This window comes from Anoplolepis gracilipes, unplaced genomic scaffold, assembly GCF_047496725.1.
Source record: "Anoplolepis gracilipes unplaced genomic scaffold, ASM4749672v1 Contig21, whole genome shotgun sequence".
NCBI classification, from domain to species: domain Eukaryota; kingdom Metazoa; phylum Arthropoda; class Insecta; order Hymenoptera; family Formicidae; genus Anoplolepis; species Anoplolepis gracilipes.
In genome coordinates this window covers 652,731-664,719 of record NW_027328671.1, presented here as the reverse complement: position 1 = coordinate 664,719, position 11,989 = coordinate 652,731, and the positions used below count along the sequence as shown (strand labels likewise).

At 29.0% G+C, this 11,989-nt stretch overlaps 1 protein-coding gene across 1 annotated transcript; it reads right to left on the bottom strand.

The window, feature by feature from the left end:
- Positions 1-2,182: 2,182 nt before the first annotated feature.
- On the bottom strand, positions 2,183-3,510 carry LOC140675837 (BET1 homolog). The gene is made up of 3 exons (XM_072910454.1): positions 3,243-3,510; positions 2,987-3,153; positions 2,183-2,858 (listed from the first exon to the last, which is right to left on the bottom strand). Exons 1-3 carry the CDS (start codon positions 3,280-3,282, stop codon positions 2,703-2,705), a joined length of 363 nt encoding a protein of 120 aa, XP_072766555.1. The 5' UTR covers positions 3,283-3,510; the 3' UTR covers positions 2,183-2,702.
- Positions 3,511-11,989: the final 8,479 nt, after the last annotated feature.

Below are 11,989 nucleotides of genomic sequence, written 5' to 3'. Positions count from 1 at the left end.
TTGTTTCCGAAGTCTCCGCACTCTCCACCGTGTCGCCTGCCGACCCTTAACTTCTGATATAATCCCAATAAGGGATACCAATGGCTGCGTTCAGAGAAAGCAAATCAGTGAGCGCTTAGTGATTCTTTATTGATGGTTCTTGCATTTAGATCTTTGTTGGATCCAAGTGCAGAAACCAATCACGGTAAAGAATCACTAAGCGCTCACTGATTTGCTTCTCTGCTGAACGCAGCCAATAAGAATACAAAACATGAAATATAACCTATAAGAATAATCTATAATTAAGATGTAAAAAAAAACATTAGAAATGACTAAAAAGATGTCCTTAGAAAATTTTTTAGAAACTAAAAAGATGTCTTAAAGACTACCGAAAATGTCTAGATTTATTGTTAGTCATTTTTAGTCATCATATGGATAGGCATATCAGTGACATAAACGGGGTCATGAGCCTACTTTTAGTCATCTTTTTGTCACCTATATCCTCTTTACTAAAAGATGTCTTTGACTAAAATATGTCACGTTTTAGCCACCTTTTAGACGACTTTTTGCTCTCTGGGATGTTTTTCGAAAAATTTACAGAAGTTTACGTTATATTTGAATAAATTTCACTAATATTTGACAAGGATTGAGAATCTTTCTTAGTCATCATTCGCTTTGCTTCCCGTCTCTCAGCCTGAGATTTTGCATTTCTTTCTCGTTTATTACGTTTTGATACTCCTCTTCTTCTTCAATTGATCGAACTATCTTTCTTCAAGGTACAATTATTACATAAATAATTTCAATTAAAAACAGTAATAATAAATTTTTAATACACGTTGCAGAAATATATAAATTAATTTTAATTAATTAAAAATTATAAAGAATTAAATTTTTAATATTTAAAATTTAACTTGTAAATAATAAATAACAAAGTAATTAAAATAATTAAAAAGTCAGTTTAATATCACGATATAAACACAAAATATATTTATGTACTATCAAGTTTAATAATGACTTATATAGTAATTCTATTTAATTTTAATTCCGTTTACAATTAATATAATATTAATTTAATATAATTTCAAATTTATTTAATATTAAGTCAATATCAAATTAATTTAATATAAAAATAACTCAATTTAATATTAATTAGCTCAAAATTAATTTTATATACTATTTACTTTAAATCAATGCAAAACTTTAGAATCAAAACTTTATAACAAAAACATAAATCTTTTTGATATAAATGCTATTGAACTATACTTACGAAATAAATCTATATAAAACGACGTTTTCAAAACATATACAACAAACTACCTTGCAATCCTCAATTGATATTTAAACTAAATTTAGCTCAAAATGCGTTTCTGAAAATACATATTTCCCAATTTAACAAAACAACGTTTTATATTATTTTATTACTATTATTAAAAAATTATATTACTATATCAATTATTGATTAACTATATCAATACTATTAACTATACCGATATTATAACTATACCAATATATCTGTGGCAACTGATAAAGCAACTTTTTCGAAATTAAAATTAATGAAAACTTATCTCAGAAATACAATAATTCCATGTATTGTAGATCAGGCCTAATATCTGCGCAGATACATAACGACATCATTAAAATAGAAAATATATTTAAACCATACATTTTTATTTATTTTCAATTTGTTTTTCTAAATAAAATTGAATCATGGAATCTTGAATCTATATTAAAAATATTTTTTAAAATCTTAAATTATTAAAAAAAATAGACACTCCGAATTTCTCAAACTACTTCAACTAAATTACTCTAACTTTAACTCTGCTTTTAAACACACTCCACATACTGATGCATATATAACACATATTTTAAGCAAAAAAAAATTTGTAGAAACAAAAACATTTTTTAGAAATAAAATTAAGTTGTCATTTGTTTTTTAATAATAATCCATACAAAAGCAACAGATTGTCACTTTACTTTGAATTATTATTATTATATTTCTTCCAACTAATCAATGAAGAAAACAACAAATTACTAAACCTAATAGTACGTATCTGTACAGACTAATTATTTGTTTATCTGTTAACTAATATTGCACATTATCCAAACTAATAAATATTAAGCATGTTTATAAATTTTAGCTGTAATTTGTACATATTTTAATATGTATATGTGTAACATATATATACATGTGTAAACATAAGATTTATAAAAAGTAAATGATTGCCTTGATGTACTATTGCTCTCGATTATAAAAGATCAATATTTTCGACTTGCAATATCAAGTCAAACACAGGCTCTATATTAAGCATATCAAATTTCTTAGTAGCAATCGAATTTGATTGGCTTTTATTTTCAAAACTAACAAATCAACATCATATGTTGACAAGATGATAACTCAGTAGTTGTTCTACTGAACAATGGCAATTGACAAAACTTGTTAAATAAGAATTGTGCAAACCTTAAAAAAAATAGGAATTATAATAAATTTCTGAAAAAATAGTATTTATTCCCAATATATATTGCCCAATATATGAATTGCTATAGGTATGGAATGATTAATATATATTTTTATACAAATATGACAATGCAATCTTAATAAAATGAATAAACTTTTTCGTATAATTCACAAAGATTTAAGTCAGCTATGTAACTTACTTAAAATTGCCAATTTTGACATAATTACATTTTATATACATTTTATCCTATAGATATTTTATGTACAATCATTTAAATTTTAAAACTATCCACAATATGAAAAATACTGCTATAGAAAAAAGAAACAAATATAGGATGTAGTAATTATGGCCCGCTTTTGCTAGACGTAAAACACGTGCTACAGAACCTGTTAAGGAACCACTCGTCCTTTCAAAATCATCATCCTAAAATAAACTTTATCTTTTAGATTAAATTAACAAGCTAAGGGATAATAGGCAAATAGGAGGAAAATTAAAGATTAAATTTAAAAAGAGATTGTGTATATGCATCTTGAAAAAGTCAATCAACCAACCATGCTTCTCAACATTTTGTCTTGATATTTTACTTCAGTACCAATGTCGATAGACAAAGATTTTAAAGCATGAATTTTATCTTTTAACTCTTCCGTCATTCTTTCATTGTCGTCCTCCACGGCATTGTAAGCAGATGTACTTGGTAATGATTCATAGCCATAACCTCCTAAAAAAATAATTGTGTAAAATAATTTTTATCTACATATCTTTATCTATATATTTGCGTTAGATAACTAAAAGAAAACTAAAGCTTACCCGAATGAGAACGTCGCATATTGTTAGCAATCTTAATCATCAATGTAATAATCCTAATTATATAAAAATATATAACTTTTTATCTTTATTTTTTCGTTTTCTTCCAGTAGGATTTAAATGTCATTTAGGTAACTAAAAAATGCCCTGTATTTGGTAGAAATTGACAATTTCTTTCACATATCGGTTATTATATGTAAATACGTGTAAATAATATTGAGAACCACGTCTGTGTGAAAATTACTTCGACCAAAAGTAACTGAAAGTGACAGACCAACTATGAATTGATATTAAGCCTCGTCTACAATGGCCGTAGAACGTAAGGTCGCAAGCAAATTGACCAATGACAGTCAAGCATTTTCGAAAATTTGCTTGCGACCTTACGTTCTACGGCTATTGTAAACGAGGCTTTAGAGGAACGTCTATAATAAGTGTAGTAAGCCTTAAGCCGTAAGGAATTAAGGGTCGATAGGAGGCACTGTGGAAGCTCCGTAAAGTTAGCCGAACCACTTTGATTTTTTTATAATTAAAATTAACTAATCGTTTGATCATCGATTATTCATGATTGGTCATCCAATTAAAACGTTTGGTCATTTATCGTTTTTTTTTTAATTAAATAATTAAAATTTCGAACTAAAGTTAGCCGAACATTTTTATTTTTCGTCCAATCAAGTTAAACAAGAGTTTATTCGATGCAGAATCGTTAGGTCATCACGAATAAATTCTTTACAACGTTTGGTCATCCACAGTTTATCCGAAAAATGAAAAAAATCATGTGCGGTAAAATGACGGGCGACGTATAGTGACATGGACATGCGCTGCGGTCACGCGCGCATGCGTTTTAGTAACTTACACAAAATTTTAAATAAATCCTTTTTAATTTTAATAAACACTTTTTATGTTGTTATGCAAGTTGCAAACCCATGTGGAATCGTATATGCATTGCAAAGTACATGCTTAGATGGGAATGCGAGGCGAAGCCCCGTCCCCATAAAAAAATATAACAAAACTTGAGAGCGTAGAAACTACCAACTGACAGTACTGTGTGGAAGTTTCAATGTAAAATTTTAATTCAACCTATGTCCGAATTCTTACATTATATTTATAATTTTTTATTCATAATCTTACAAAATAAATACTGAATGCATCGATACACGATTCATTGAGCCATTTGCCTAACAGCGCTTCAGTCAAATAGCATTTGCTTAGGAAAATAGCATTGAAACTTCCACATAGTACTGTCAGCCTTGGTAGTTTCTACGCTCTCAAGTTTTGTTATATTTTTTTATGGGGGCGAAGCCCCGTCCCCTTATGCATTCCCATCTAAGCATGTACTTTGCAATGTATATACGATTCCACATGGGTTTGCAACTTGCATAGCAACATAAAAAGTATTTATTAAAATTATAAAAGATTTATTTAAAATTTTGTGTAAGTTACTAAAACGCATGCGCGCGTGACCGCAGCGCACGTCCATGTCACTATACGTCGCCCGTCGTCATTTTACCCACAGACATCTATAGATGTCTGTGATTTTACCGCACATGATTTTTTTCATTTTTCGGATAAACTATGGATGACCAAACGTTGTAAAGAATTTATTTGTGATGACCTAACGATTCTGCATCGAATAAGCTCTTGTTTAACTCGATTGGACGAAAAATAAAAATGTTCGGCTAACTTTAGTTCGAAATTTTAATTATTTAATTAAAAAAAACGATAAATGACCAAACGTTTTAATTGAATGACCAATCATGAACAAACGATGACCAAACGATTAGTTAATTTTAATTATAAAAAAATCAAAGTCGTTTGGCTAACTTTACGGAGGTCACTGTGGAGACTCCTATCGGCCGGCTGCAAACTACTGTTTCGCAAAAACAGTATTACAGCCAAAATACAAAGAGAATCTTAATAAAATTGTGATATTTGTAATCAGCAGGATATTTCGCAGGTCGCTATAGAGCGATTTTTTGAGAAAAAGATAAATAAAATTTCCAAAAATGTGCTGCTGATCGCGAGTTACCGCGGTCAGGTGTAGCTGCGCCTTGAATTTGAAATCAATTTATTATAAATTTTTTAGAATCAAAAATGCAAAATCTGGCTCTATCGCGACCTGCGTTATTATATAAAGAATATATAAAAAAAGTTTCACGAAGAAATATAACTTCTTTATGAGCTAAATATTGTAGAAGCGGATATCGCTATCTGCACCTAAGGTACAGCTAATAGAAATCATGTTGGCAGCATCGCGTGAGACAAGATAGAAAAGGATCACGCTATCCTTGTTCTTCTAACATATCGGTCAAAATACGGTCTGAAAATGGTCTCTCGTGGCAGAAAGCAGTAATGTAACAAAGCTAATGGGCGCCCACTTTTTGTGAAATTTATATTTGCATATGTACATATATGTATATATATGTCCAAGTGTAGTTAAAATTATATATACGATAAAATATTGTTCGATGATGATGAATAATAACAATAGAATAATTGCTAACAAAGTAAACTAACATATAGTATGTAGAATACGGGAGCCTGTTAGACTTGGCATTTTATTGCTTTTTCGCTATCAATATTTTATTATATATGTCATTTGCACGATGCGACCTATGATTTCGCAAGAACAATATTACGGTTAAAATATATAAAGAGTCATAATAAAATCGTGATATTTGTAATTTTTATTTATATTGGTCAATGATATCCTGAATCGCTTGGGAAGTAGTGGCGCGAAAAATTTTGTTAGATAAGCGTTAAAAGGGGTTTTTAATGGGTACGAATTCCACATAACCCCTCCGGAACGGCCGATGGGGTATGCATAAAGCATTTTTCTCTCAAAAAAAAAAGGTAATGTATTGTACTCAATAATATATTTGTATATATATTTTATTCATAAATATTTTAACGCTATTAGTGGAGTAAATATTGACACACAATATCATTATAATCAAAAGTAAATGTGAAATATAGGTTTTATTTTTGTCTTTTTATCGTGCAGATAATATATAAAGTATATTGATAGTGAAAAAGCAGTAAATTGCCAAGTCTAATAGGGGCCTTTGTTTTATGTATTGTATATTAATTCATTTTGTTACTTATTATCCTACTCTTACTATTTATCATCATACAATATTTTATCGTACATGTAATTTTAACTACAATTTGGACAGATATATACAGGTATTTACATATGTAAATATAAAATTTACAAAAACTGGGCGCCCGTTAGTCTTGTTGCATTACTGCTTTCTGCTATGAAAGGCCAGAAAGGATTTCAGGCCGTATCTCGGTAATCCGATATGCTTGAGCAGAAACAAGAACAGCGCGATTGCGCGATCCTTTTCTATTTTATATGTGTCCGCGCGAGCAATACAGTGGTGTTTGTACGTATACGTACACACACCTATACATGAAACTCACATTTTTAAGCGTTGGCAATCTTGAAACCAGAGTTTCGCATTGCCACCGCGCGGTCTCCAATATCAATTCGGAGTTTGCTCGTCGGTCCTGTCGACCCTTAACCAATCACATTCGATTATTCGTTTCACATTCAACTGTGATTAGTCAATTCCTTCATTTCATCGGGAGTAACGGAAATGAACAAATCCCAGTTCCTACTGCTTAGACCGGGTCTACAATAGATGTAGTAAGTCTTAAGTCATAAGAAATGAACCAATCATATTCATTATTCTTCTCTAAAGTCAATTGTAATTGGTTCATTTCCTACAGTTTAAGGCTTACTATATCTATTGTAGACCCGGCCATAAGCCTCGTCTACAATGACCGTAGAACGTAAGGTCGCAAGCAAATTGACCAATGACAGTCAAGCATTTTCGAAAACGATTAGTTAATTTTAATTATAAAAAAATCAAAGTGGTTCGGCTAACTTTACGAAGCTGGTCCTGTCGACTCTTAAAAAGATGATTTTTATTATTATAAGTTTCTATGTATCATTCAAAAGATTGGTATGTAGAAAAGTTGATTTTTATTATTATCAGATTTATGCAATTCAATAGAATGATATATAGAATTCAAAAGATTTATAAATCTTACATATATGTACAATTAATTAACTTAAGCCATAAGGGCCGCCGCACACACTTTTACATAACGCATAATGCATGTACATAAGGAATTCGATTGGTTGAATTCCTTATGCATGTGTTTATAGACCAATCAGTTTCCTTATATATATGCCTTATGCGTTATGTAAAAGTGTGTGAGGCGGCCCTTAAGCCCGTATCAGACTACGCATGAAAATTGAAGATTGAAGATTAAAGATTAGAATTCGACTAATCAGAACAAAAGGAATTAAAATTGTTTTGTCCTGATTGGTCAAATTTCGATCTTCAATCTTTAATCTCAATCTTTAATGCGTAGTCTGATACGGGCTTTAAACTTAAAGCATAAGCGAATGGACCAATCACGGTCGAAACCTTAAATAGCCATTAGGCGCGTTCGGGGAGACGCTATTAGCGCTAACAGCGTCATGCTATCTTTTTTCAACTTTTAATGAGTAACAAAGATAGAATGACACTGTTAGCGCTAATAGTGTCTCCCCGAACGCGACCATTTTAAAACGTCAGCAGCGCTGAAAATTCCGTACGGTTCCGTATGTTTCTGACCTAACCCTGCTAAATAAATGCTCCATCTATATGTCTATGGTAAAATCACAGACTTTTATCCTATAACTAGACCGCTAACTTCCTTATATATTAGACCTAAAAAGTGATCCCAAAAAATATATATAACATTAGTAGAATAGAGAAAAGAAGGGGATAGATATATAGGGCGCGTTCGAGGAGACGCTATTAGCGCTAACAGCATCGTTCTATCTTTGTTCAACTTTTAATGAGTAACAAAGACAGAACGACACTGTTAGCGCTAATAGTATCTCCCCGAACGCGCTCATAATATGGCTACTATAGAAAACTCGTGTGTGAGTGATATTGCTTTAAATTCAACCAATCAGCGTGACTGTCATCCTACTAATGATGACGCATGCGCATAAGTTTGTACATACTTTTCGATGTTATGTACTTTGCCGGAGTTAGCAGTCTAGTTGTATATAGAAGTCTGTGGGTAAAATCGGTCCATAGACTTATTAGAATAGACTGCTTATGAGGTGGAAAAACGGTAGTGGGGGTATCCATCACTGAGAAAAGGATAACTGTCGTTAATATGAGTTTCTATCTCTTTCTAGTGGACGTGACTTACGTAGCAAAGCATGCGCACTGTATGGAACGCACTCACATCACAACACACATACTATAACACTCTCTGACACCGTTTGGTCGTAAAATGTACAACTGCTAAAAAATTATGAAATAATAAAAAGGAATTGTATATAACATATAAAATGATTTGGTCCAAATTTATTTATTCGAAATATATTTAAATATTTATAAAGAAACATATATATATATACGTTTCTTATAAATATATATATATATATATATATATATATACGTTTCTTTATAAATATTAATGCAAAATAATAAAAGAATACATTTTCTTATAAATAAAAGTATTAGTTTACACTTTTTTGTTTTTTGGTCACAATTTGGTTAAAATATAAATACGTTTGTGCAACAGTTAGAAAACATATTTTCTTATAAACTTCAATAATATATTATTTTACGCTTTTTATAATATTTGATAAAATATACAATAAAACAAAAATAAGATATACTTATAACTTATAATAGTAAAATAAAAAAGAAGACTAATAATAAAGTCTATTGACCCTTGAATAAAACTAATTTTGTATTTTTCGATCTTATACGAATTGTAATATTTTCTAATGAATTTGTTTCATGATGTATATCATCATTTTTATCTGACAAACATAAAGTTTGATCTTTTAAAGTATTATTTTGATTTAAATCTTTTAGAGTATCATTTTGGTTTAAATCTTTTAAAATATTTTCTTCTTGTAACAGGAGTGTGTCATCTTTTGGTATGTAATTGGTTGTTAATGGTATGCTAATATCAATATGCGTTAAAAGTTTTTTATAAGCGCTTTTAAATTGTTTAGCCGTAGGATTATTATTAAATTCACCGCAACGTCTAATACAAGAAAAAAAACGTTTTTAGATGATCTTGTGATAATTTATAGGTAAGTAAAAACGTAATCTTTTCCTCTAATAAATCTTTTGCTAATAGTACAACGTTTTTTAGATTAATAATAAATCCAAAAAATGGAACTTTTCTACTAGTTTGTAAAATGTTAATATTATTTATTTTTAGATTTTCAATATATGTAATATACGAATGTACTTTTTCTTTTATTTCTTCAAAATTTGTATTTGTTATACCTTGTTTAGATGGGTTTTTATTGTATAAATTTTTTGAATTGAGCAAATCAAAAATGTCATTAAATATTTGACAAAATCGGCTAGTACCAAACGCACCAGTAAACTGAGAAAGCTTTAAATCTTGTTCACAAAATTGTAATACTTTAGACGTACTAGAACTTAATGTTTGAGCTGCAAGATTAACTTTTATTTTCTCATTTCGAAAATCAATATGTCTTTTACGTAATTTGGTTGCAGCGTGTAAACCTTGTTCATCTTGAAATTTAACTAATTCACAAATATATTGCCAATTAATAACATTTCCTTGATCGTCTGTAATTAAATAATCCGCAAGCACATTGCGTATTAACTTAAGCATATGACGTGCATCCAACATAACATATAGATTTTTTTCTGTATAAGGATTCTGAATATATGTCTTTGAGTTGTTTTCGAAAAGATTAACTCCAAAATTCCTAATCATTGAAATATTTGAAGATGCGCCATCGAACGTTATATTTCTGACATCTATATTCAAGTCGTATAAAAGATGTAAATGTTATCTAGAATGTTTTTTTTCCAAACCTGTTAAACTATTTATTAAGTAATACACGATTGGTATTTTAAAACTTTGATTTATACACATTAACATAAAAACAAAAGCATTTGATGCTTGTAACATATTATTATTGTTTTTTAAATTGTTAGTATTCTGTATGCCTAAATCTATGTATCCATGAAATTCTTTTCCATCCCGTTCGACATGTTTACGTATTGCCATTTCATCTAAAGTTAAATTAAAATAAAGTTTCTTATTTTTCGGCTTTTGTTATTAGACGATTCACCATACTTAATGCTTCTTGCGAAATTCCAGGTTTATAACAAACTGATAAGAGCCATTTACGCAAAGATGATGAATGCGGTAATCTTTTCAAGAAATAATTTCGTACATATAAATATGCACTTGGTGAATAAAAATAAAGCGTTAAAACAAAGTTCCTTAACTCAGATGGAAACTTCTTACTTTTTTTTTTATCAACTCCTCCAATAAATGATCAACATGGGGCGGGAGAATACTCTAAAAAAGATTTAAAAAATAAAAACGATAAACATATTTCATTTTTAAAACACACAAAAAATAAAGTATAATTTAATGATCAAAGTTCGAAGTGCAGATCAATATATTCACGAATTAATTAAACTCAAGATTAACAAGATTTACTACTCGCTGGTCTCAAAATACAAAAGATCAGATGTATTGATTTTCAAAAAATGAAAAAATGATAGTAAGTGCAGGTCCAATATTAAGTTCTAGTATACCTAAAATTCTATATTTACTTCTATATCTAAAATATATTTATTGTAGTAAATCCTAGAAGTGCTCACATTTTGAGCTTTGATATATTTATAATATACCAAAAAAACTGATATAGTATATATGTGATAGACATAATTTAATGTAAATAATTTAAGTTTTTACTTTTAACATTTTTTCTGCTTGATTCGATAATAACTGCTTTTCTTGAAGTGTGTTTAATAAATTTTTTATAGTATTTTCTTGCTTTTTTATTCTTTTCATTCTACGGGATGTAGTATCTTTGTATGTCCTTGCAGCTTTAACAAAGTGCAAAAATTTCTCCCAACTTGATGATGTAAAATTACTGTGATGTAAAATCATTCTTTGAGAGCCATTCTGTTTGATTCTTTATAGTTACTTTAAACTTTTTACGTAAAAATATGAAGGATTCTTTTTTCCTGAAATCAAATTGTACAATAAAAATTTTATAAAAGAGCAGCATAAAACACAATAAAAAAAGATATTATTTTACCTTTTTTTTGACACTTTATTACTTGTATCCCCCTCAGGATTCGCTTCATCTCTGTAAATACAAATAAAATAGTTATAAATAAATAATAAAGTTCTATTTCAAAATTTTTTAAAATGTAATATATACAAGGTATATATATTTAAAAACGATTACTCTTTTAATACATACACCTTGTATATATTGCATTTAGAGAAATTACAGCTTTACATTATTTGTTAAATCTTTGAATACTTTTATTGCTTAGAAAATGTCGTTATTTAATAAGCAAAAGAATATTGATAAGGAATTATCAAAATATGCAATGCATTTTATTAAATTACTCACTCTAAAAATTCTGATAGTTGTATATCATCTATATCATCATTTATATCATCTGCTTGTGAATTCCTAAAATAGAATAAAAGAATTTTATATATATATACAGACCATACATACACACATACACCTTTATACATACATATATATATATATATATATATATATATATATATATATATACAGGGTGTCCCGAAATGATCGGGAAATATTTTAATGGCAGGTTCTTTAGAACATTTTAAAACGAAAAGTTTAATACAAAAATGTCGAGGCTACAATAGTTTTCAAATTAGAAAGGTTTAAAGAT